The 27,599-nt window shown below is 43.3% G+C and overlaps 1 protein-coding gene across 1 annotated transcript in view; it reads left to right on the forward strand.

Moving 5' to 3' along the window:
* Positions 1-27,599, forward strand: part of Nhe1 (Na[+]/H[+] hydrogen exchanger 1) — a 69,340-nt gene that overhangs the window by 9,184 nt on the left and 32,557 nt on the right. The window contains exons 4-9 of the mRNA XM_075702465.1: positions 4,006-4,064; positions 7,241-7,324; positions 8,492-8,593; positions 13,612-13,790; positions 14,721-14,859; positions 24,023-24,128. Of these exons, the coding sequence (XP_075558580.1) occupies positions 4,006-4,064; positions 7,241-7,324; positions 8,492-8,593; positions 13,612-13,790; positions 14,721-14,859; positions 24,023-24,128 (669 nt within the window). The remainder of the gene's footprint in view (positions 1-4,005; positions 4,065-7,240; positions 7,325-8,491; positions 8,594-13,611; positions 13,791-14,720; positions 14,860-24,022; positions 24,129-27,599) is intronic.

Consider the following 27,599-nt stretch of genomic DNA (forward strand, 5'->3'; position numbering starts at 1 on the left):
AAATCGGTTCGGGGCAGGCGTCAGAACTTTCTTGAGCCGACGGCGAAGAGCAGCACTCATAATGGACACATGCGCCCCGGTGTCAATCAACGCGCACACAGGAACATTGTCGACGAGAACGTCCAAAAGATTCTTGTTGGTCGGTAAGGTGAAGCGAGGATTTTGAGCCAATGTTGTGTTGGCAGCTTCACCTCCAGAAGCTGCGCTGTCTAGTTTTCCGGTCGGGGGAGCGGCGAGTAGGTCGGAGAAGGAGCACGGCGAGACGGGGGCGAGCGAGATTGACGACGGGAGGGAGAAGGCGAGCGGGAGTAGCGGGGTCGTGTCAAAGGCGTCGCAGGGTCAGAGGATGGGGTGGGCATAGAAGGGGCGAAGGAAAAGGACGCACTAGAGGGGCGAGGGTGGTAATTAGGAGAATAGCGAGTGGGGGAAGTCCAGCGGCTGCGGCAGTGGCGAGCGACATGTCCAATGCGTCGGCAGTTAAAACAGATCGGCTTGTCGTCCACGGTTCGCCATTCGGAGGGGTTGCGCTGTCCATAAGAGTAAGAAGGGCGCGGTGGGGCCGTGCGTGGAGAGAGAGGTTCCGAGCATGCGGAACGAATGGAGTGCAGGCCGACGTGGGATAACTCTTGACGGACGATGGCCTGGATCAAGGAGATTGTCACCGGAGAATGATCAGGTGACGGAAATGAAGGGGCCGCCGGTTGTGCCGCTTCGACCTCACGACGAATAATGCGGGTCAAGTTGTCACATCGCGACGGCTGGTGGAAGAGGTCATCACAGGATGACGTAGCAGCTGTGTTGGGAAGTCGCGTGATGTGCTGGGATAACCGGCGGCTTTTAGCATGCTCAAGACGGCGGCACTCCTTGAGGATCGTATCGATGCTGGTGACGTTGGTAAACACCAGTAAATTGAAGGCGTCATCAGCAATCCCTTTGAGGACGTGATTTACCTTATCGTCCTCAGACATGGTCGGGTCAGCCTTGGCACAAAGGGCCAAGACGTCGAGAATGTAGGACACGTAGGACTCGGTCGACGTCTGTACACGTGTGGCTAGGGCTTTCTTGGCATTGACTTGACGACCGAAGGGATTGCCAAAAAGGTCGCGGAGCTTCTCTTTGAAGAGATCCCAGCTCGAGATCTCCTCTTCGTGAGTCTGGAACCATGCAAGTGGAGCTCCGTCGAGGTAGAAAACAACGTTCGCGAGCATAATAGTCGAATCCCACCTGTGACTGGTGCGGACACGTTCGTATAAGCGGAGCCAGTCGTCAACATCAGGACTGCCGACTCCGTTGAAAACACCAGGATCCCGAGGAGGGGAAATGGCGACGTAAGTCGGGGCTGCAGGCGGAGACGGTTGCGTAGAGGAAGTGCCGCCAGCAGGAGCCGAAGTTGCACTGTCGCCGTTGCGACCGCTGCGAAGCTCCATGACGGGTACGGGGAACGTCCACCTCCACCAAATTAATGTTACGTGTAGCTGACGTACGAGTCTACAATATATTTACACGTAGACAAGCGGTGGCAATGATGGCGACGCTATATCAAGCGGTGGCCACGTCGTCTTCCTTCTCCTCAGTGCAGCCACACTGTGGCGGCTGTTCCGTAGCAATATGGTACAGTTTTCATCATCTTTCTTTCTTTTTTTTTTTTTTCTAGGGCAGGGACGAACATATTCATTGCTGCTTACCATAATGTCACACATTGTAGTGAAGGGAGGCTGTCAGCCATGAATTGTGTGACTACATGGGCCGCTCATTCCTATCTGTTTAAAGTTATTTAATGCTGATAGCCATTCTACATAATCGCAAATGACTCTTTGCAGGGTTTCATCTGTCAGGGCTGTTGTCAAAAGCCCTTTGTTATTAATTTTAACAGTTCATGAACTCCTCGTGTTATCACCTGTGAGAGGTAGAATGCAGTAGCATTTGGCAAATTCCATAATTCAGTGATCTCCTACCAGGCACTGAACAATCATTTCATGTCTTACGTTGGTACTACTCCCTCTCTGCATTAGTGGGACAAAGCATTTCACATTCTTCTGTCCTCACCTTTTCCAAACAATGCATCCTCAATGACTGATTGAATCTGAAGTGGGCAGTACACTGCTCGGGCATTTCAGCAGCCTGACATTTCCACGCTGCTTCCTCCTCACAAGGCCATCTCTTCACTGCAGCAGCAGGCAGCTCCTTCCTGACTGAGTGCCTTCTTGCGAGGCAACTGGTGCTATGCATATAGTGGACAGCTTCTATAGCTACAAGAGGGTGATGCATTTAATTTAACTCTGGGACCCGCGAGCAAAGATAATGATACAGTTGGCTCATCATGATGGCATAATCTTCTAAGCATGCCTTACTCCTTTCCAATAAATGCAGCTGTCATGCGATCCTGTCGTTAATGCCTGCACTGACTCTCTCTGTCTGGTGCTTTGTTCCTTCTCATGGGCTTTGACCCATTTTCTTCATCTTCCATGCACCTCCACCTCTTTCCCAGCTGTTTTATATGACAACTGATGATATTTAAGAGCGCTGAGTGCCCTTGAATAATCCAAATCATACAATCACATTAAAGAACCCTTGTCCTTGGCTGAATGTTTAGTTGCGAGAATAGTTCTGGTGTCCTAGCATGTCCTAGAGACTACTTCACAATATTTCCATTGAAGTGACGGAATAGCCGGAGCATGGTGTACCACTTGACACACATTCTTCATGAAGAACTAGATCCTGTTGAAAACATCAGAACACTGCGCATGACAGTGAAAAGGCAGATTTCACTGTTTATGCAGCCAAATTCCTTGTGTGATTTCTCACTAGGAACTTCAGTGAATGAGCAGTCTCTACACAGCTTAATATGGTAATCACATAAATCTTTTGTGAAGTGTTTGTGTAAATGCACTTATCCAAGAAAGCATAGGCTATCACCATCACATCTCATTTGCTCTCAAAAGCGAAGGGTCTTGTTGTTGCCAAGAAGCGTCAGCTGTTGGCATCTGAGCAACCATTCCGTAACATATAGTTATTGTTATTTTTGTTTGGTGTTTTCTTTTTATTCGAAAGTCAGATGCAATACAGAATTCAGCATTATTTGTATGCGAAGACAAAGAAAAAAACAGGACAGGCGCTAATTCTCCATTGAAGTTAGTGCCCATCCTGTTTCCTTCCTTGTCTGCCCTTGTCTTTTCTTGCACTACCATATTCATAATGAATCATTACCAACTAGCCCAGTTGTCATTTCTGTTATCACACGTCAGAAGTAGTGAGCAGGAACAGAAAACACATTCTTTAACATTTGTTTGCACTATGGACCTGTTCTTACATTGTTACATAGTAGACTCTCTCCATCAACATCATTGAGATGAATTAATGAGTTGAACAGTTTGGTGACTTCAGTATAGTTCCCTGTAGAGTCCAGTGAGTTTCTGTTAAGCCAAGTTCTTGTAAGATCAACAGATTTCTCAGTTCCTTCGCATTTCTCTTAAACAGAGCCTGCTGTAGTGGTGTGTCAAAGCAACGATTTTACTCAGCTACTTTCTTTATTTTACACTCAGTGTTCCCTAAGATTGCTGTTGCACTACAATTTTCTCTCTGAATAATTTAATTCGAGCCTTACATGTAAGTGGCGCAATCTCTTTTTGCCCACCTATCTTAATGATCTAGACATTCTGACCATGAGGTGCAAGAACGTGTTAAACGAAACCATTCATATACATGTATGTGCATGACCAGCTTATATGGGTGCAGTTAGTTCAATCCCCAACTGCAACAACCGCATTCCAATGGAATTTGAATGCAAAAAACACTTGTGTACTAATGTTTTGGTGCACATTAAAGAAACCCAGATGGTAATTAATATTTAGAAGCCATCCACTATGCCATGCCCCTGTGTTGCTTCAGGACGTTAAACCGTGTCGGTTACCTTATGATTTGCTGATAAACAGGTCAATGCGATTTGAGTGTTTTGTTAGTGTAAAAGAATTTGCACGAATTTATTTGTTCCCCTTTAACATTCAGGTGCCCTGATAGGCCTATTTTTGAAGTTAATCTCAAGTCAGCATCTTGGAAACTGGCAGGTAAGATGATCACTTGACCACCATATTTCCGCCCTACTTATCGCTGTTTTTTTATTTTAGATTCTATTCAGTAGACCCTCATTGATACATTCCCGTTACGTACATTTTCCTGGCACCAACATTCGCAATCGAGAACACAAAGAATGACCCAATAAGTTACGCTCATTTTTTACCAGTGCATACGTTCTCGGAAAACGCGATCTTTCAGCAGCAATACGTCGCCAAACTGCGATCGTGTGATACGTTTTCCGGCTGCTTTTCTTCTTCCAACTGACTACTGGTGCACTTCAAAGCACATCGTGTTCGCATATCTGCGAGCACGAATGGAGTGCTCCCGATGCATTATCATAGGGGTATGAAAGATGGCATCAGAGTGTATTCCATCCTCTGCTCGCTCAACATAGTGTTTTTTGTTGCTCACTAGTAATGTTTGTACACATTCAAATTATGCATTCTTTGTCAACCTATGTTTGTCTTTGTTTTTGCCTTGTAAAATCGCCAGGTGTTGTATTCTAGGATCATTAATTTGGGAGATACTTTCACTCTCACAAAACTAGAATCAGATGCATCGTTATCTACAAGCAATGACATTCCTGGCACAATGCCAAGCAGCTGTCGTATCGCAGTGTTAGGAAAGCTGTCGGCCGTGGATGCCAACACCTATGGTGCTAGTCATGCCAAATCTCTAGAAAGCAGAAGTGATCATCTGGGAATACCACCCCTGGTATATGCATATTATTACCTCGTTAAGTTGAAACTGCAGGATAGTGTTGCTTTGCTAAATCATGAAAAAATTAATGGTTTTCAATGAAACTAAAATTGGTAAATTAATGTTTGTTACATGGCAGATTTTGTTAAATAAAAAAACTCTGCGTTTCATGAGAATCCTCATGCTCACATTATTGCTGGCTATTTGTACTCTGTGCATAGTACCTGTGACTTGGAAGGTGAGACTTGTGCCATCATCTTTGCTTGCAAGAAGACTGGCTGCTCCCACACGGTGTTTTGTAAAAATTTTCAGCTGTTTTAATTGTGCACATTGGTGTAATACTTTGCAGACACGATTGTCACTGCTTCATATGTATACCAGGTGGGAGAATTTAGATTATCGCATATTAGTCGCGAAGACAATTGCATGACAGCAGAAGTTTTCACAAGGAAGTGCCATGGAAAAATTCATCATTCTTGAGAGGGCATGTGCAAGATATATATACAAAAATTAGGTAGGTGATCAATCACCTCTGCAAACTTCATTATTTTATAGAAAACACACATTAGCAAGACTGAAGACACAATGACCAAAATAGTGGTAACAGCACACAGAAAGAAACGCATGCAAAATGCAACAAAAGCAATTGAGGGCTGGTGCAGTATCAGTACAGCAGCAGTACAGCAATCACAAACAACAAGTAAAATACAAATTTCAAAACATGGTCTAGGTAAGCTAGAAATGTTTTATAAGTGAACTTTTAAATAGCCCTGTATGAGGTGATTTTAAGGGTAGGCAGCTAGTTCCAGACAGATACAGAGTGTTTCAGCCAAGGCATGCCAAAATTTTAAAAATCCATGTGCGAGTTAAGAGAGCGCAACCAACTTAGTATTGTTTGCCTTCCTCTTGAAGACCTCAATGATTTTTACTGGGAGATTAGGTAATTCATTAACAATAATTAACCAACTTTAAAGCAGTGATTTCAATGCAATGTATTCAATGTAGAACTTGTAGAGCCCCTATTGAGTAATATCCAAATAATTTCTTTCCGTGATCATAGCTGCTGCGGTTTTAATTTTTATGGGCTGCAAAGAAAGTATGCGAGACCACGTGACTAGATGTTTACATGCTGCAGCATTAGTGTCCTCAAACATGCCACCAAACAAGGATCAACGCTGCATGCAGACTGAAGGCGGGCAGCAATAAGAAATGATAGGCGATGGCCACACACCTGTCATTTCTGATACATCACCATCTGCCATCAAAACCTCCTCACCCTTTATGCTGCCTGTCAACAAGAAAAGCACTGACAGAAGTTCAAGAATTGCCACGCATCATGTATCGCATGTCCCATAGCTTCAACCAACAAGATATCTCAGCAAAAGTGGAACCCTAGACCATTGTATATGATGAATTTCTGTTCTTCGATCTGTATGCCTTCCGTCTGTGTGCAGCATCAGTCATTTGTTCACGGCACATTTGGGGGCACTAATGTCACTGTGTATAAGCGGGTAGTCGTGGTACTATTTCCACTCTCACGCGCTTTCTTTGCAGCCTGGAAAAATTGAAACCACAGCAGTGATCGCAAAGGAAAAAAATTTTGAATTTCTCACTAGGCTATGGAACTTTTACATTGAATATTTTGCATTTAAATCAATGCTTTAAAAGTTTGTTAATTAGTTATTGTAAATATTTACCTATGCTCATAGTAAAAAATACTTTAAGTTGCTAAAGAAGACCTCAAACAATACCAAGTAAGTCGCATTATCGAAACTCACATGGCGATCTTTAAATGTTAAGCATGACCTAGCTGAAACATCCTGTATAGCGGGAGAAGAAAAACGATTGTTTGCAATGGCCTCAAACTTAGTAATAAGCATCAGAAAGAAAAAGGAAGCTTAGAAGAAGGGAGGTCATTAGCCCAATATAGTATTTTCAGAACATTGTTTGCAAACTGACTTTTCACAATATTTGTTGTAGCAAACAAATCAGGCTTTCTGCATGGAGCCATTATGCCAGTGCAGTGTAGGCTTCGGCATGAAGGAATGGCTTTGCACCTACACGATATGCAGGGCCGTATAGGTTGGAATAATCACACCTTTTTTTTTTTTCAAGTTTTTTATTTCACACCTCCTATTTAAGGCACTCGGGCAGCTAGACATGTAGTATGCAAAAGTGAACCTTTGCGAGCCAACAGAACCAGCACAGCAATAACGAGCCTGCGGAAACGCATAAGCCTTCTCCTCAAAATATCTTGTCCTCACAAATACATTTAAAAGATAACCTAGGTTATGTAGGTCACATTTCGTCTGCACTCAAACTCACCTCTATGCCATGTCATGATGTCAGGGTATCATATTATTTGCCCCAGTGAAATTAGTAATTTTCAAATTCCATCATGTTGAAGAAGTTCTTTTGAAAACCTTTTCTACACTAACCCTCTGCATTTAAAACATATCTTTTGCAGAAAGAAGAGGCTCTCAGTCCAACTATGTTTTTTCTGGTTCTTCTGCCACCCATAATCTATGAATCTGGCTACAACCTACACAAGGTATACATTCAGCAACCTATAAAAATTTTCAATGATGCCACAAACTATGTGCTGCAGCTGTGTGTACATGTAAGGAAAAAGCATCAAAAAAACAATTTACTTATGTTCTGATCAATTCAGATGTGCAGGAAACTCACTCCAATATTGAAGCCTTGAGCTAAAGCTTTCCCTACGGACCTCTCAACATAATGTGTGTGTGTGTGTGTGTGTGTGTGTGTGTGTGTGTGTGTGCGTGTGCGTGCATGCGTGCGTGCCTGCGTGCGTGCGTGCATGTATGATACTGTTGTATGTATGATAAATGTATGATACTGTTGGGCATTTAACCAGAGAGGAAGTTCTTAAAATTTATCTTGGAAATATTGTATTTAAGAAATTTGTTGTGGGCTTTTCATAAAAGTTTGTCTCAAGTTGCTCATTTTGCAGGGTGCTGTTCAATTCTGCTTACATCATAATATATATATATTGCATCTTGAGTTGTGTAACATTGGAAAACTAACTCGACTTTCTTTGCTCTCAAGAACCTAGGTCAGCACAGGCACTCATGCTGATTTTTTTACATGTGAGTGTTTCTTTGGTAGAATAAAAGTATATGCCAGTGTGAGCGAGAGCCAGTGAGTGTAAATGGCCTAGGTGTGACTATGAGCCAGTACTGGTTAATTTAAATGCTGGTGCATCTGCATGAATCAGATTGTGAGTGACTGCATATAAAAGGAAATGCATGTCTAACCATCTGCAAATTTTTAGAAGCTACTCAGGAATAAGGTATTTTTGCAACAAGGTCTCTTATAATGTACAACTCACTTTATAGATATGTTCTGAAAAAAACAAGAATATGCAACTCATTACGTTTCATTGTAGGCAGCTTGTGTTTGTACTCTGAATGCACTCATTGTGTTGTGCTGTCTAAAAATATTTAGCATTCCATAATGTGGATGCATTATAAATGGTTGCACTTGCCATGGGGAGTGGATATCAATGGAGTTATGTGCCTGTATATGCAGAGCTTCTATGAAAGCATAGGCAATGATCTGTGAGAGAAAAGAGTGCTTCACATTGGGTGGTTGGTACGAAACTTGTGCTGAATGAAAGATAATTTCCTATAACACATGTCTTACTTTGCTTGTACTCCCTAGGTATGCTTTTGATGATTTCTCTCATTTATTGCAGGGTAACTTTTTCCAAAACATTGGCTCCATCCTGGTATTTTCTATTGTTGGCACAACCATCTCCGCACTGGTTATTGGGGGTGGTGTTTACCTGCTTGGCTTGGTGAGTTTGTGGTTTCTTCAGAATTATCGTTACCTAAAATATGAAGCATATTGTCTCTCGTCAACAGCCTCTGTGCCATATCATTTGTGACATTTCATATACACCTACCATTTGGCGTATATTGCCACCGATATGAACATTCCCAGCGGGCATCAAGCACTCACCAAGATGCTTTTCCCCTCAGTATTACAATTGACTATCGTTACAACGGACCCTGATAATCCAACAAGAATGCCTGTTTTATCCGACGTCTGTGATATCCGAAACGCCTCACTTCTGAAACAACTTTATTGCAAAGTGTGAGCGACGAACGCCAAAAGTAAAAAACAAACAAAAAAAAACGTCACAGTTTTGCCAGAAAGGTGAAGCATCGATTGCGATAGCAAATTAAGCAAGATAAGCATGGCAGTAGCAGCAAGCGAATTGACGTTCGTGCTCTCCCTCGCTTGAACACGAGCTGAACATCGAAAGTACAGCGCATAAGAAGTTACCGGCACTGGGCGCACGTTGTCCACATCGCAGATCACTTTGAAGATGAGGCCCACACGGGCGCGAACTTTGTTCACATCACAGATCGTTTTCAAGATACGGCAGCCATGCAGCCGCGCCGTAAGCAGCAGCCGCCGGAATGGAACCCCCTCTCCCTTGCCTCCCCCAATGCCTCGCGCGCAAAAAGAAGACGGCATGTTTCCGACCCGACCCGCCTTCCTCTCTCGCGCGCATGATATTGAGCTGCGATCGTTGGCTGATCCTCGCAAGTCAGTTGTCAGCCCGTGTCTACATGACAAAAGCACGTTTTATACGCCCTATTTTGAAAAACAAAAACAAAATGCCGCTAATTTTGTCCCCTGTAGTCAATAGTCCGTTGTAGCGTGGTCCGTTAAAAGCGAACTTTTCTGTGTTAATAAAATAGGTAGAACAAACTAAGGCTGAAATATGGTCCATTATGTCCGAAAGTCTGTTGTACGTGGGTCCGTTGTAACGGGTGTAGGCTGTAAAGAGTTACTATAGGTAATTCAATTAGGAACCGAAGTTTTCTTTTTTGGATGTCACATTGAAAGGCTTGCTTAAAATTAAGGAATTGAAGGGATGGGGTAATCTTGTTCTCAGAGCACCACATGTTTCTTTAAATATGGCGAAAGTAATTCACTTTTTCAATATGTAGGTTTTTCTCATGATCAGTCATGAATGGTAACTCGTATAGTATCACAAAAAAGTTTACAAACTTGACTAATCTTAAAAGGGACACTAAAGGCAGGTATGTATTAAGCCAAGCTAAAGTGATAGATTTGTGCTCAAGAACCTCTAAGGCAGCAATATTATCATGAACAAAGATTTAGTATTTGAGAAATTGAAGCATATGCAGGACACATTGAAGAGTCCTGCGGGACATTCAAGTACTAGCTCAATGACAAAGGCATTCCTCATTGTAATTCTATCACTAGTACTCAAGCACTTGCAATAGGAAGAACATTGTATTGCATTGTAAGATGAAATAAAACGCAACTTCTCCAGTTATATTTGATTTTTAGAAAAAGAACTTGTTGACATTACCCTTGGCAACGAAGCGGGCTCTTGAAAGGTTTTGTTTTCTCCATTCTGGAGCCACCCGCACTTTTGCGTTTCAGTAGTTTCGTTATCGCTGTGTTTTTATTTTTTTTTTATTTTTATTTTTTTTTTTTTTGCTGGCTTGCGAAATTTGCACAAACTCCAAGTAGGATATGATGTCATGTCAATGTGATGTCGTGGGATTCCCAAACAGTCCACACAACTTGACCATGAGCAGCTGCAGAGGCAAATCCTACGCTCTGTCTTGGCTCGGCTTCTCCATAGCCACGCATTAACGTTTTGTGCAGAAAACCGAAGTGCCGTCTGTCGGCTGCCCTTTTACTTCCCAATGGTAGTAAAGGGCGGTGATGGCATATACAATGTCACCACTCCTTCACTCGGGTGCCGTCGATTTAAATTGCACTAAAGGTATGCAGACCCTTCAGACACAATTTTCTCGTAAACTAAGTCTTTTCTTGGCACGAAACAAGCACTGCAGTGTTTCTGGAATGGGATTTTAACAGTCCACATTGACTTAGTATTTGCTTTTAGTGTCCCTTTAAACAGGACTGTTAATCTGGATCTTAGTGGAGCAACATATTTAGACAATGGGGCTGTCAGTGTAGCCATAATATTATGTGCTGCTAAGTTACATTGTTTTACCTAGGAGAAACCCTTCATTTTCTACCAATTAGACAGTTTCTGCTTAAATATAGATAAATCACAGCGTTGCATCTCACATTAATTTTGCCTTCTCATGAAAATTTTTGTTACTGGAAGGTCTGCATAGTTTTCAATATATAGTGCACTATTATTAATTTGACATTTGCTAATTAAATTTTTGGTTAATGTGAATATCTATGAGCCAAAACTTCAATTATTTCAATCCTTAAAGTGGCCCTCACTGGATAATGGGCCTTACTCATTTGGTGACTCTAATCATGACCCCAATGGCTGCTGCAGCATACGTCTTGGTGGTGCTGGAGACTGAAGGCATCAATGACGCGTTATCTCCCTCCAAAAATGTCCACTTTTGTCTTCCCCTTAAAAGATTTTCAAGCAAAAACAGCAATTCACAATGAATTGTTACCCTGTTTACCCATTTCTAAAGCACATTTTGTCAAAGAAAATTAATCAGAAAATTTCCTGCACACTGAAATCAAATACCAACTGCAGTCATGACATTGAAAACAGCCTACTGTTGGAACCAGCGTCATCACCATTGTCATTACAAGGTGGCAGCATAGCAACTCCTTGCATAGGATGCCAATGACTGCGTTGCTTTCAGTGTTTGGTTGCAAAAGCTTATTCAAAAGATAAGGTATTACATATACATGCTAAGTCGAAAATTGCATGCGTCGCAGAATAAATTGGCAAAGTGGTTAGTCTAGTCGTGGGCCATCAAACCATTTGCAATCGTTGCAAATTCGTTCAATAAATGTGGAATATAAAGCATGAAATGGATTGTATGAAGTGCAACACGATGTGGTCCATAGGCAGAAATAAAGTACTGTATGAAACCAACAATGATAAACATTGATTGTATGAGAGTAAAATTTGCTGGTTTCAAACTTTTTCTGATTGTCAGAATTTAAAGCATGCTACAAAATAATGGTTGCACATTAGATTTTTACATTGTTTGGGAGCTCCTATGTCATTTTTACTATAGTTTTGAACTTTGAACACACAAAAACTGGTTGCACATTAGATTTGGGGTTGTGTTAGAATAGTGCAAATGCTGCCAAATCAAGTAGCAGTGTGTTCAGGCGTTTTTTCTGCCTCTTCCTTAATTTGGCCTGCCACATGAATCGATCCGTTTCATTGGCTGCGTCAAGGTCAAATTAATGAAAGTCGGCTGTACACATGTTTAGAAAGCATATCTCTTTATCTGCTTTTGTCACCACTCAGATTGCCAGTATAGGTTATTTAATTTAGAAGATACTAGCATTAATCATGATTACTGTCAAATGAAGTGCCCATGCATCATCAAATGCCCAATAATGCTTAATTCAGTTTGAAATTTATATGTTGAAATGTGCAGCTCTTATAAAAGGCAGCTTGGTATTGAATGTTACACTGGAGTACAGACTAAGATACTGTATACAGCAGAACCTCCTTGATACGTTCCCGTTACGTACGTTTTCCCGGCGCCAGCGTTCGCAATCGAGAACACAAAAAATGACCTAATAGACGTAACACACCGTTTTGCAGGTTCATGCGTCCGGAAAACACGATTTTTGGCATAAACGTTCAGTATGTCGTTAAACTGCGATCGTATGATGCGTTTTCCGGCCGCTAGATCCCATCTAAACAAGAAAATGCGCGAGGCGGTTGCGATCGAGAACAGTATATAGCTGCTTCACCGCAATACTCGCCCGCCTGTCTAACGTGAAAACGCCGGCGCGCACTCAGTTACTCATTTCGGTACCAGCTAATCTTCTCCAGGGTGGTCGCACGCGGCATTCACAGCCATCACCGCCAATCCTATTGCGATAAGCACCTTCGCCTCTCTGTTCTACAGCGCATGGTGCCGCCGGAAGCGTAGCGCACGCTTTTAACAAGCGATAACCGAAACACGCCGCCGTTCCCTGCTGCAAACTGCGATCGTATACGTTTTCTGGCCGTTAGATCCCATATGAACAAGAAAAGGCGCGAGGCGCACTCGATCGAGAACAGTACACAGCAGCCCGCCTCACGTGAAAACGACGGCGCGCACAGTTTCTCATTCCGGTACCAGCGAATCTCCGCCCGGCTCGTCGCACGCCGCATTCACAGCTATCGCCGCCAAACCTTTTGCGATAAGCATCTTCGCCGATCTCTTTTACAGCGCGTGGTGCGTAGTGCCATTGGTAGCGTACTACACGCTTTTAGTAGGTGATAATCCAAACGCGCCGCCGTTCTCCGCTGCAGACGGCGCGATGTAGGCATCGCGTTTCGCTTCGGCGGCATCCGGCGTCGCTCACCAGCTCGATTTCGTTTCGGGCCGCCGGAGCACCGCCAGTTCGACCCGCGTCGGTGTCTCGTGCCGCAACGATCCGCGCGACGCTTCGCATTACGTATTGTAGATGTCAATAGTTCGGTGTCAATTTTTTTTAGTTACTCTGTGTCGTACGTTTACCCGTCTAGTACGTTTTCTCTCGAGTTTTTTTTTTTTCGAAATGTGTGAAGGGGGTTCTTCTGTGTATATCTTGTGGTAGGTTATAATACTGATTTATAAAACTAATAGAACTTAGTGCAAGCTGTAAGCAATAAGTTGCGCTGTCCTTGAAATATTAGTCATTGCAGTGAGCATTTGTCTTGAATTCCCCGGCGGGGATTTAATTTCTGGCTACTTCACAAGGTCTTTCAGAAGAAATATTGCTGTGTGAAACTGTGTCTCAAACAACATGCATGATCAACATAATTATATAGTAATGGATCTGTGTTATCATGGAAGTTTAATTACATACACCATGTTCTCTGTGCTCCAGGCTGATGTAGCCTACAGGTTGGACTTCACTGAAAGCTTTGCATTTGGCTCTCTTATTTCGGCTGTGGATCCTGTAGCAACCTTGGCTATCTTTCATGCTTTGGACATAGACCCAGTTCTCAACATGTTGGTATTTGGCGAGAGCATCCTTAATGATGCTGTCTCTATCGTGCTTGCCACGTGAGTTATTCATGCATTTATTTTGTACTGGCTTCTTTTAGAAAAATTTTCAGCCAGCATTGGGCTGCTATAAACCACTGCCTGCTTTTATATTTGTGGCATTGAAGAGTTTTAGAATAGGGGCCCCAAACATTTTGGGGCTCCAAAGAAGTAGCGTCGAGGCCACTGCGCATGCGCGAGATGCAAACTGCATTTGGGTTTTGCGTCGGGCACGCTGTTTCACTGATTTAGCGGGAGCCCCAAAAGTTGCCCCGAAAGACTTGCGTAAACAAACATGGCGGCACCCATCGAAGCAACGGCTCTAACCTAGCACCAAACTGGGTTCGATTTGTGGTAACACGTGAAGTTCGCAAGCTAGGAAAAGTCACTGCAGTTATCGCTTTCTCTCAACTAGCGTGTGTTATGAAGATTGATTCATTAGATGCCACTGATTCCGAATTCGGTTGTGGATTTTATGGCTCGTAGGTCTAACATGGCTTAGCTTTGCTGGTGAAGGCACGTAAAGTTGGTTACTCAGAACCAAGGGCAACTAATTGTTTGCTGCTTATAGAATAACCTCTAAATTGTAATTAAATGCGAATACATGAAAGCCAAAATTACTATTCTTATCATAAGATGGTATATTTTCTTTAATTATTTCTAATAGCTTTTCTTTGATGCTGTAGTGACATTGTCAGCGCAAGACGTTATCCACAAACGCAGAACCCTATTCTAAAACTCTTCACTCCTGCGTGCCCCAATGCTAACACCTGCAAAGCTTTTTGGGGCCCCAAACTATTTCAGCCCCTATTCTAAAAATCTCTATTGTTTGGTTCTCATTTTATCTAAGTGCATATAAAAGGAACCACATACACTTGTGTAATAGTATATGGATGGATGGTATAATATACACTCAATTAAAGCTGGTTTCTTGTTTTCTACTCCTCTCAGGACCATTTTGGAGTCTGGAAGCCCACGCATGGTTTCTCTGACAACAGGGCAACTTGTTTTACATGGTGTTCAACGATTCTTTCTTGTTTTCTTCTGCTCTGCTGCTATTGGAGTGGCCTTTGCCTTAGCAGCAGCTCTGATATCCTTTTGCATTTTGTGCAAGATCAATTCAATTTGTTCTTTCTACATTGCTGGCTATGTGCTTACTAAAATGGTATATGCCTAATAGATTCTACGAGTGTTTTCTACATTCAGAATAAGCACAGTTGTTTAATGCACGACTGTTTGTACTTTAAGAAAAGCTGGGTTAAGAAGAATGCAATATTGCCATAAACGAATTGTCAACGCTCGGATCATCTATAGTAGACTCCTGTTAAAATGAACTCAAAGGGACCGCGAAAATTTGTTTTTTGTATGAGAAGTTCGTCTCAACAGATGTGATCCAGAAAAACCCAAATCAACTATTCCTGCAGCACCTAAATGTCCACAACGTAAAGCAATAAACTTAAGCTACGTTAGCACCAAAAGGCGCATGTAAGAAGAGTGATTGGATTTGCATGATACGAAGTGTTGCTTTATGCAACCCTAATGTAATCTGCTAAAGGTGGTAAAGCACAGGGAAGCATGAGGACAAAAGAAGGCGCAGTGGGCACATTTAATTGGGTGATTTTTGCTCGCCTCCCAATGGAAAGCCTTGAGCTTCGACAAAATACTGACATCTCACTTACCCCTACCTAAAGATTCTTCAGTGCCCTCTTGATTGAAAAAAAAAAAAGAAATGTACCAAGGTTACAGGGCATTTTCAGCTGCATCATGTATGAGCAGTGCTGGGCATTTCTCACTGAAATTATCAATCAGCCTGCAGATGCACCTTAAGGACCCCATCAATTACCGTATTTACTCTATTCTAACGTGCCCTTGATTGCAATGTGCACCCGTTTTCCGTGACCAAAAAATAAAAAAAAATTGAAAACCTTGATTGTAACACACACCCATTTTCCATGACCAAAAAAAAAAAAAATATACTGCGCACTTCATGCTTTCATATAAAAATACTATTTTCTCTCATTTGGAAAAAACAGGTTTTCCCAATACACTAAAGTTGCGATGAATGAAAACAACAATGGAAGCGGCGTACCTTGCCGCCAAGATTTTCACCGCGCTGGTACGAATCGCATGGGGCAATAGATATCACTCATCGTCACTATCAGACAACTCCTTATCGCTGTCAACAGACCAAAGCATTTCATCCTTGGTGCCGTCCATGGCAGACGGGGTCAGGCACCATGCATCTTTAAATTATGGGGTTTTACGTGCCAAAACCACTTCCCGATTATGAGGAATGCCGTAGTGAAGGACTCCGGAAATTTCGACCACCTGGGGATCTTTAATGTGCACCTAAATCTAAGTACACGGGTGTTTTCGCATTTCACCTCCATCGAAATACGGCCGCCATATCCGGGATTCGATCCCACGACCTCGTGCTCAGCAGCCCAACACCATAGCCACTGAGCAACCACAGCGGGTACCATGCATCTTTCACCCATCCAGCAAAGTCCTGCAGCTAGGCATGCTTCATTTTATTGGCGGGCATGAATTCATGGCAGCCACTGACAAGCCATTCAGTGTAGAGGGCCTGAATTCTGTCTTTCACTGGCTTGTTCAAACAAACATCGAGCGGCTGGAGCTGCGATGTCATGCCACTGAGTATCATGACAAGGTCAGTGTAGCATGCAGCCAGCTTGTCCTTGATGCGCTGATCAAGGTGGCACCTGAACACGTCGAGCACAAGCACCCACTCAGACCCAAACTGCCGCTGGGTCTCTTCCACCAAACGTTATCAATTCACTCAGCGACCAAGTCCGTGGTCATCCAAACATTTTCATTTGCGCCCACAGTCACGCCACTCGGAAACACAATTCCTTTCGGGAGCGTCTTCCGTCTGAAGATAAGATATGGGGGCAGCTTGTGCCCATCCGCAGTTCAACAAAGCAATGCGGTGACTCTAGTTTTTTTCGTGGCCGGAAGACAAGACGCACACTTGCTTCGCCCCCTTCTTTTCAATGATTGTGGTGGCAGGCATGTCAAAGTAGAGCGGCATCTGATTGGCATTTCCAATCTGTCCGAAGTGGTAGCCCTTTCTATGGCGCAACTTCAAAACGTACCGCTGAAAACTGTGCAATTACTCTTCATATTCTTTGGGCAATTTTTGGCATATCCGTGTCTACTTTCGATGAGAAAAGCCTTTTCTTTTCATAAAATTTGATAGCCAGCACCTACTCGCTTTGAAGTCACTCTGCCTGAGCCCTTTTTGTAGGTCTAACTGCATCGCCCATACTTTGAGCAGATTGGTCGTCACAGGTTGCTGTGCTGCTCGCCGCTCTTTCACGTATTCCTCAAGCAGCTCTTCTATTTCGGCAAAGCGGCCCCACTTTGGTCCACTGAAACCCTTCCTTGTTGCTTTGCTGGCGAAAATGTTTTCCTTCTCTGTTTTCGCCAGTCCCACACGAAAGTTTCGAGAACTCCGAACGCCCGTGATGCAGCCCGATTTTCGTCCGTCTCTGCGCACCTGATAACTTTCCTTTGAAATGCGGCATCATGATGGACTCGGCGTGTCTTCGCAGTCGGCAGTCGGCACTTTCATGCTGATTGAATAAATGCAGAAAACGGGAAGACAGGCAGTAGATTACACCAGCGCCTGGTCACACGTACAACATGGGGCTATGCACATGGAGGAAGTTACAGCAGCTAAGCTACAAGCGCGTGCGAGGTGGCCATTTTTCGAATGCCAATGGCGATACGGTAACGCGGATTTAGGGTCGTGCTCGATTCTAAAGCGCATGCAATTTTTCTATCCATTTTTTCGGAAAAAAGATGCGCATTAGATTAGAGTAAATATGGTATTATTTCTGTGGTTCCAGCCCTGCAGGTTGTCGATGCTGGCATAGCTGTTTATGTCCAGAAAAACGGCGTTCATATCTTGTGTACATAGCAGAAGCATCCCCTTCAATTCTGCCAAACCAGGCTTTTCGTAGCAGGGCCGCTATTTTGTAGCGATGCCTTATGCCTTATTCTATGCTATTCTTATCATCCACCACACACGGCCGCCTGATCCCGTTGATAATGGGGGCAGACCGTCGCTCTGACCACTGGCCAAGCGCGAAAAGCCTGAAAATGCATAGAATCGAAAAAAGCATCGCTACAAAATACCGGGCCAGCTGTCTAATGGTTTCAGAACTTTGGCTTAACCAAATGTAGCGATTCGTGTTAAGTGGATCTTCTTTTCCTTTTTGCAGTGTTATGGAAAACCAACCGAATGTCCACATATAGTTCCTCATATCCAAAACCCCACTCAACTACGAGGGTGATCCCAAAAGTGAAGTCTCCAGTTATTTTAGAAATATAGAACGAATTGTTTATATTTAATAAACATCATTTTAAAGCTTGAACATTCCTCTATTTTTCTACATAATCACCATTTCATGTGATGCATTTTTGCATGCGCTGGGATAGTTTTTGTATGCTCATGTCATACCAGCTCGCCACTATGTCGATGAGAAAGCGTTGGACTCGTCTTCCACCTAATCATCATCGCTAAAGTGCTAAATGTTCTTTCAAATTAAGAAAAAAGTGGTGGTAACTCCATGTCAAGTCCAGACTTTAGGGTGGGTGGGTGATGATGTCCTACTCAAACTGTTGCAGGAGAGCAATGGTTGGATGGTTGACGTGAGGGCAAGCATTGTTATCATGAAGGCTTGCGCCCTTGTTTCACATTCCTCTTCTTCGGTTCTGAATCATCCCTTGGAGTTGTTTAAGTGTCTCACAATACCTATCAGCGTTTATTTTATTCTGAACATAAGCGAGGAATTTAAATATCTAGGCATCTTTTTTACATCTGCATTACGATGGAGCAAGCATATTAACTATTTTGTAATTAAGGCAGCGTAAGTTTTGGGATTCTTGCAACAGAATTTTAGTCATCTGCCGAGTAACTTAAAAACGCAGCTGTACTTCATTCATGCACGTTCAATAGTTGAATATGGATGTGTTTGTTGGGACCCATATACATCTGAGCTGATAAATAAATGAGAAAAAATCCAGAATAAGGCAGTTAGATTTGTTCTTGGGAACTACAGACGGCAGCTTAGCATGACAGAAAGCAAACATAAACTTAAATGGCAAGAGCTAAAGGACCATAGAAGGCATGTCAGATTAAAATTTTCCACAATATTTATTATTCTAAAACAGGCATAGACTGCAAACAATATGTCCAGGCACCACACTATATATCAAACTGACTAGACCACTGTTTGAAGGCCAGGGAATTTTCTTGTAGCGATGACGTCTTGCGTTATTCCTTTTTTTGTTAGAACTGTTCGAGAATGGAACTGTTTGCCATCGAGCATGCCAGGCCGCCATTGGAATCTGAACCTGGCAACGTTTAACGTTAGAACACTATCTAGTGAAGCGAGTCTAGCAGTGTTATTGGAGGAATTAGAGGGTAGTAAATGGGATATAATAGGGCTCAGTGAGGTTAGGAGGACAAAAGAAGCATATACAGTGCTAAAAAGCGGGCACGTACTGTGCTACCGGGGCTTAGCGGAGAGACGAGAACTAGGAGTCGGATTCCTGATTAATAAGGAAATAGCTGGTAACATACAGGAATTCTATAGCATTAACGAGAGGGTAGCAGGTCTTGTTGTGAAACTTAATAAGAGGTACAAATTGAAGGTGGTACAAGTCTATGCCCCTACATGCAGTCATGATGACCAGGAAGTCGAAAGCTTTTATGAAGACGTGGAATCGGCGATGGGTAAAGTCAAAACAAAATACACTATACTGATGGGCGACTTCAATGCCAGGGTAGGCAAGCAGCGGGCTGGAGACAAGTCAGTGAGGGAATATGGCATAGGCTCTAGGAATAGCAGAGGAGAGTTATTGGTAGAGTTTGCAGAACAGAATAATATCAATAATGAATACCTTTTTCCGCAAGCGGGTTAGCCGAAAGTGGACGTGGAGGAGCCCGAATGGTGAGACTAGAAATGAAATCGACTTCATACTCTGCGTGAACCCTGGCATCATACAAGATGTAGACGTGCTCGGCAAGGTACGCTGCAGTGACCATAGGATGGTAAGAACTCGAATTAGCCTAGACTTGAGGAGGGAACGGAAGAAACTGGTACACAAGAAGTCAATCAATGAGTTAGCGGTAAGGGGGAAACTAGAGGAATTCCAGATCAAGCTACAGAACAGGTATTCAGCTTTAACTCAGGAAGAGGACCTTAGTGTTGAAGCAATGAACGACAATCTCATGGGCATCATTAAGGAGTGCGCAATAAAAGTCGGTGGTAACGCCGTTAGACAGGAAACCAGTAAGCTATCGCAGGAGACGAAAGATCTGATCAAGAAACGCCAATGTATGAATGCCTCTAACCCTACAGCTAGAATAGAACTGGCAGAACTTTCTAAACTAATCAACAAGCGTAAGACTGCGGACATCAGGAACTATAATATGGATAGAATCGAACAGGCTCTCAGGAATGGAGGAAGCCTAAAAACAGTGAAGAAGAAACTAGGAATAGGCAAGAATCAGGTGTGTGCGTTAAGAGACAAAGCCGGCAACATCGTTACTAATATGGATGAGATAGTTCAAGTGGCTGAGGAGTTCTATAGAGATTTATACAGTACTAGTGGCACCCAAGACGATAGTGGAAGAGAGAATAGCCTAGAGGAATTCGAAATCCCACAGGTAATGCCAGAAGAAGTAAAGAAAGCCTTAGGAGCTATGCAAAAGGGGAAGGCAGCTGGGGAGGATCAGGTAACAACAGATTTGTTGAAGGATGGTGGTCAGATTGTTCTAGAGAAACTGGCCACCCTGTATACGCAATGCCTCATAACCTCGAGCGTACCAGAATCTTGGAAGAACGCTAACATAATCCTAATCCTTAAGAAAGGGGACGCCAAAGACTTGAAAAATTATAGACCGATCAGCTTACTGTCCGTTGCCTACAAAGTATTTACTAAGGTAATCGCAAATAGAATCAGGAACACCTTAGACTTCTGTCAACCAAAGGACCAGGCAGGATTCCGTAAAGGCTACTCAACAATAGACCATATTCACACTATCAATCAAGTGATAGAGAAATGTGCAGAATATAACCAACCCTTATATATAGCTTTCATTGATTACGAGAAAGCGTTTGATTCAGTCGAAACCTCAGCAGTCATGGAGGCATTACGGAATCAGGGTGTAGATGAGCCATATGTAAATATACTGGAAGATATCTATAGCGGCTCCACAGCCACCGTAGTCCTCCACAAAGAAAGCAACAAAATCCCAGTAAAGAAAGGCGTCAGACAGGGAGATACGATCTCTCCAATGCTATTCACAGCATGTTTACAGGAGGTATTCAGAGACCTGGAGTGGGAAGAATTGGGGATAAAAGTTGATGGAGAATACCTTAGCAACTTGGATTCGCTGATGATATTGCCTTGCTTAGTAACTCAGGAGACCAATTGCAATGCATGCTCACTGACCTGGAGAGGCAAAGCAGAAGGGTGGGTCTGAAAATTAATATGCAGAAAACTAAAGTAATGTTTAACAGTCTCGGAAGAGAACAGCAGTTTACGATAGGTAGCGAGGCACTGGAAGTGGTAAGGGAATACATCTACTTAGGGCAGGTAGTGACCACGGATCCGGATCATGAGACTGAAATAACCAGAAGAATAAGAATGGGCTGGGGTGCGTTTGGCAGGCATTCTCAAATCATGAACAGCAGGTTGCCACTATCCCTCAAAAGGAAAGTGTACAACAGCTGTGTGTTACCAGTACTCACATATGGGGCAGAAACCTGGAGGCTTACGAAAAGGGTTCTGCTGAAATTGAGGACGACGCAATGAGCTATGGAAAGAAGAATGATGGGTGTAACATTAAGGGATAAGAAAAGAGCAGATTGGGTGAGACAACAAACGCGGGTAAATGACATCTTAGTTGAAATCAAGAAAAAGAAATGGGCATGGGCCGGACATGTAATGAGGAGGGAAGATAACCGATGGTCATTAAGTGTTACGGACTGGATTCCAAGGGAAGGGAAGCGCAGCAGGGGGCGGCAGAAAGTTAGGTGGGCGGATGACATTAAGACGTTTGCAGGGACAACATGGCCACAATTAGTACATGACCGGGGTAGTTGCAGAAGTATGGGAGAGGCCTTTGCCCTGCAGTGGGCGTAACTAGGCTGATGCTGATGCTGATGATGATGATGATGATGATGATTATGATGATTGTATATACCTCATCAAGTGATGCCTTTTTCCACGCATTGAAATAATTGTTCATGTACCTAGTTAAGTCTGTAACCTCCCTGCTGTAATGCTCTACGGGGCCATGCAGGTAACTAATAAATAAAATAAAATAAATTGTGGTCCCAGGAGCGATAAAGTCGATCCCAAAACAGTTGCCATGACTTTGCCGAGAAACTGTGTTACCTAGTTTGAATTTTTGCAGCTTAGGCGAAAAGGAATCTGGCCACTCACGTGATTGCTGTTTGGTCTCAGGTTTGAAGGGAAACACCCAGATTTTGTCATCCTTAACAATTGAATCCAAAAAGTTCCTATTCATCTGTATAACACTGAAGAAACTCGTGGGAAGAGTCAACCAGTCGTGCGTGGCATGTGGTGCTCGCAAGCAGAGCACAGTCACCTTTCTCTCAAACGCTGTCTTTTCAACAGAAGCCTGCTCCTCACTCTTTTGTGGATGCTTTATTTCGTAATATAGTGGATTCCCATATGGCAGCTGCTATTGGCCAATAGCCAACGTCATTCAGGGAAAGTGTTTGGATCAGTGCGCTCCTTTCTGCTGTTACTGTGTATATTTATTCACGGAGTTTAATTAATAAACAGGCTGAAGTAAGCGAAAATGTACATTAGAGTTCCAATAATAATTTCATACTTCTGGATGAACCAAACTATCATCTGCTCACATGCAGCTGCCTGCGTAGGAACTAAACTTTGGCCACTCTGCTTATCGGGGTCGTAGCCGCTGTGTCTCGCTACTTTTGACTAGTTTTGAATGCTCAACTAGCCTCAAACCACGTGAAACTTAAGGTCAGCCTACACACCTGCTTACCAGTGTGCACCGACTTCTTGCCGCTCCTGGTTAGACGCTTTGGCAGATTTATTGATAGCGCTTCAATATGTGCAAGTTGGATGTGGCCACTATCCATCAGTCAAGCTGGTGAAGGACAAAGCCGGTCCACGCCACATAGCATGGCCAGATGAGCATATGAGCCCGAGCATGCACTCAAGCCCTATCGTGCACAAAGCAAATGCTGCGCACTACAGTTGCATGTAGCTGCGGTCTGCTACGTAGCGCAGGTACCGCGACCTCCACAGGTTGCTGCGAAGAATCCACTGGCTTATTCAAGGGCTCAAAGCTGTGTTGCCTGTTACAGCTTCTTTTATCAATAAAGTAGCTGCTTACATGTATGATTTGCTACTGAAGATCGTAATTACTACTTTACTTATTTTTCACCCGTTGCTAATGTGACTACACACTTCGCCGCCGTGAGGTGTGTTCACCGAACATGCTCGCCGACGAGTGGACTGTGGAGCAAGTGTCACTAAGCGTTCCCATGCGGCAGCCTGCGAATGACACTAGCGGCTAAGTGCAGTTAAGTTTGCTTGTGTGACAACGGCAACAAGGCTATGTTGTAAACATAACCACACGACAACACGTACTGACGTCGGGACTCAACAAAAATGCAGTATATTTTAATTCTTATCATACAGCTTCAACATTGCAGTACTTATATGTGGTTGGGCATGTAGTTAAAGAGTTATGTCATCGTAAAATGTGCGCTCTTTTGATGCTCAGCTGTGTAAGAACCACAAGAAAAAAGGGCAGCCCTGTTCCAGGTGCATAAAAATTATTTGGCCTCAGATTAAGGCCAGTCATTGTTTCAAAATCGTGCTCCTTAATTTTTCCATTCAGTTTGTGGGATGTGATATTGTTTAAGTGTCTGTATTCAGCAAGTGTATCCAGCAAGTGCCTCACTTTGTTGTAAAGGTTGCGCACCGCACAGCTCACAATAGAATTGGCACATACTTATTTCTTCATTATACAGGTCATTTTGTTGTAGAGGTGTTCGTTGTATAGGCACTCCACCGTAATAATGACAGCACTTTAGACAGAAGCTCCAAGTGCTTTATTCCTTTATCTTTTGGCGAGCTTGTTTGAAAGTCACTATAGTTTTGAAAAGCAAATGGCATGTATACCTCCTTGATTGAATTTTTCCATTGTGCACCTGCTAAAATATATAGACCTACGCAAGAATCCCTCCCTTGAGTTTGGAATGATGTTGGTGTTTGTGTATGCTCCTTATGGGCTTGCAGAAGGCATACACCTATCAGGTAAGGCCCATGCCATTTTATGCAGAAGCTTAAAACTGTTCACTTTGTGGATACAAAAGCTGTTAACGATTAATCAAGAATTTTTGCCTTGTGCTCAAAGTGATTCACAGGATAACTGTTTGCATACACTCACAAGAGATTTTTTATTCACGGTTACAAAGTCAGCATTAGGCTGCACAAATACGGCCAGGTGTCAGCACATTTGAATAAATTTAGACAAATGCTGCAGGTTTTTAAGAGCCTGTCCATGTTATGAATAATAATAATACAGTAAAAGCTTGTTAATTTCAATTCCGTGGGGATGCTACAAAATTAAAACTAATGAAAGTGAGAAAAAAAAAAGGCGCTTGGTTAAGGAGCGTATATAGTCCGACGTAGCATGAGCGCGCGCGCACACACGCTACGTTACGTTGGCGAGAACAACGTCTATGGTTCGAAGCACTGGTGCAGCCAACATAACCGGGCGCGGCCAACCCGACCCAACCCACCCGCTGTCGAGATGGCTCTTGCTCCATCCGTGCGTTTTTCGCACCGACTGCGCCGACCCACAATGCATGGCGCGGGGAAAAAAGAAAAGGGTGCCCACGCTGCTTCACCGACGGTTCTTTATCCTATGGGCAGCAGTTCAATGTGGCGCGTGGGTTGGGGATCGTTCTGTGCATGTTCCGAAAAGAACAGCCGACAACTTGCGCGTAAAAGTTTCCAGGGGACGGCTTTTCGGCTGGTGCAGCGCAAGCGCCATAGCGTGAATGGCCGCACGCGACGCGCGCCAACGCTCGCCACAGGAACAAGAGCTGCGCTCTAAAATACTCTCTCGAAACGCATCACAACCTGCTGCGACGTTGGTCTCCGTTCTACTTTCATAGATGCATCGGCTGCATGCTACCAAGTTCCACTATACGCATACGTGGTGTCCAAACATATCCCAGTGATGCTTTCCTTTGAGTAATAGCCGCGAATGTCAAAGGCTATGCTTTTTAGTGCTGCGAGCACCAATAAACGTCATGGCCGCCCTGTTATAGACATTACTTGGTGCCGCTTCTCGGCAGAACAGATCGTAGATAAAGAGTGTAGCCTTCAAGATGCGATATGAAAAAAAAGAAAGAAAGAAAACATAAATTTGCCCAAAAGATGAAGCATTGATTCCGATAGCAAATGCGCAGACAGCGGTATGAAGTAAGGATAGTACTTTTATCGGCCGTATCAACTTGTAAACATTCACTTGGCAATTAAAATTACTAAGCATGGTGTCAGCGCACACAGCAAACATGAACACATCACACCCGATTACTACGGACTCTCGCTCTCAAAACGCTGGTGTTAGGAAACGTGGCAACAGCAGCGAGCGAAGTGTCATTCATGCTGTCTATCACTTTAACGCAAAGTGAGCACCGAGAGCACGCACAAAGCTACGAGCCACCTACGCAACTAAGTTCTGCCCCACAATGGTAGAATAGCACCGTGTTCTGCCCCCAAAGCAGATCGCTCTGTGGCGATGTCGCAGCTGGGACAGAACTGCTTGTTGGCCTAGTTGGTGCTTGCTAAAAGACATGTTTTTTTTTTTTTTACCGCAAGTTAAAGCATACACAAAAGGAAGACACATAAAGACAACACGAGTGGCACTTCCAACTGGTTTAATTTGGGCTGTGACCCATGAATATATATACACATACACGCCTGCGCAGGCTGTTCGCAAATCTACGTTACCCAGCAGTCAAACAATCTTGTTTCTGATTTGTAGAGCATGATAGATGTATCACTAATGCAATTTGAACCTTTCTTTTTTATATAGTAAGCTTCCATCAGCTCACATGCTGTTTGATTTCTACTTCTGCCAAGAATCCTAATCTCAGAAAAAAGTGGTTTGCTCACAAACCAGTTGGAAATGCCGCCCGTGTTGTCTTTATGTGTCTTCCTTTTGTGTGTGCTTTAACTTGCGGCAAAAAAAAAAAAGTTATTTTAGTCGCAGTTGGAGCCGCAGAGGACGCCCTCCTCCCTGGCGCCTCGCAACGTTGAGTGCCTCGCGTGCGAGAGAAGACACCGCGCTTCCTCTTCACATTCGTTCCTTTCGCACAGGCGAAATTGAGTCGCGATTGTCAGCTCCCTCGGCTCCCCTTGCACGCTTTTACTAGCACATACAGCGCAGGGCACGCGGCGACGCTGACGCCGATGGCAGAAATGCACTTGGAGTGACCATGTACTAATTGCTATCACAATTAAAAAATAAATAACAAACGCAGCGCCATGTTCGCCATTTTATCTTGAAGGTCTTGAGAGAGGGAGAAAACCGACCTGCAACAGACGACCGCAGATGGAAACAGCAAAGCTGCACAGCAATGATCGTGACCAATGGGCTCCCGCGCATCAGCATTCTCCCTATCTACGATGGCGCAGAGTGCGGATTATCGGTGGTGGTTCGGATTTCAGTGTGAATTAGCGGGATGCATTACATATTGCTTTCAATACATTGTTAGAAGGACCGCACCGGGTACTTCGAATTATCCTAAATTTCGAATTAACGAGTCGTGAATTAACGCTCGAGCTTTTACTGTAGCACACCTTATGGCCATTATTAATCTGTTACATGTTCACTGCCACATCTGAGCAAAAAATACTCCTAAGATGTCTATTTTTGGATTTCTGGGAAGTCTTGCTGAGGTTGAGAGAATGGTATTTGATTTTTGCAGTGTTAATATGGCGAGCTTGTAAATTGCTATGACTACAAACCGGTTTGACCCAACAACCATGAATTGGAAGATTCCTTTGTGCACCAAGTAATACAAAATAGATGGTCTTTTTTTTTTTACATTGAAACAGTTGTGTACTTTTATCGAGGTGTGACCACATGAGAGGGGCTAGCTAAAATGTGCTTCCTGTTGGTTACTGAACTGGGCTTCTCATTTTATTGAGTGAGAGAGATCATTTTGTTCTTTTAAAAAATAAAAAAAAATGTTTTTTGGAATTAACATTATTGCTATATTAGTTTTCTCACTCATTCAGGACTCATTTTCTTCAGTGCAGCCTGCATTTTGCATGCACTGTTGCATTATACTGACACTTATATAGCAAGGACATGACTCTCATAATAGCATTCATATCTTCTTTCTTTTTACCAGTAGTGTGTTGCTTATTGTGAATCCCAGTATTTGCAGTTAGAATGTGGTGGCATACCATACACATTTCATGTGAATACTTTGTAGCTACATATTTAATCAAGAAACAACTTCACTTATTGTTGCATTTACGTCGGCCTTATGTGGCACTATTTTGTTGGGTATTGCATCATAATCATTTTATTTTTTATTTGTTTCTTTTTTTTTTCTTTTTTTTTTCTTCCCTGAAGTCAGCTCTACACTTTTGATGCTTAAGCCTCTGTGTGCTTAGAGTTGGTCACCACAGTATGTTCTTTTAGTGCATCGATGTTTTCTTTGTGGACAGCCTTCATGAACTTCCTTCTGTTTCTCTCCCATG

The sequence above is a fragment of the Dermacentor variabilis genome, chromosome 1 (genome assembly GCF_050947875.1).
Source record: "Dermacentor variabilis isolate Ectoservices chromosome 1, ASM5094787v1, whole genome shotgun sequence".
Lineage (NCBI taxonomy): Eukaryota > Metazoa > Arthropoda > Arachnida > Ixodida > Ixodidae > Dermacentor > Dermacentor variabilis.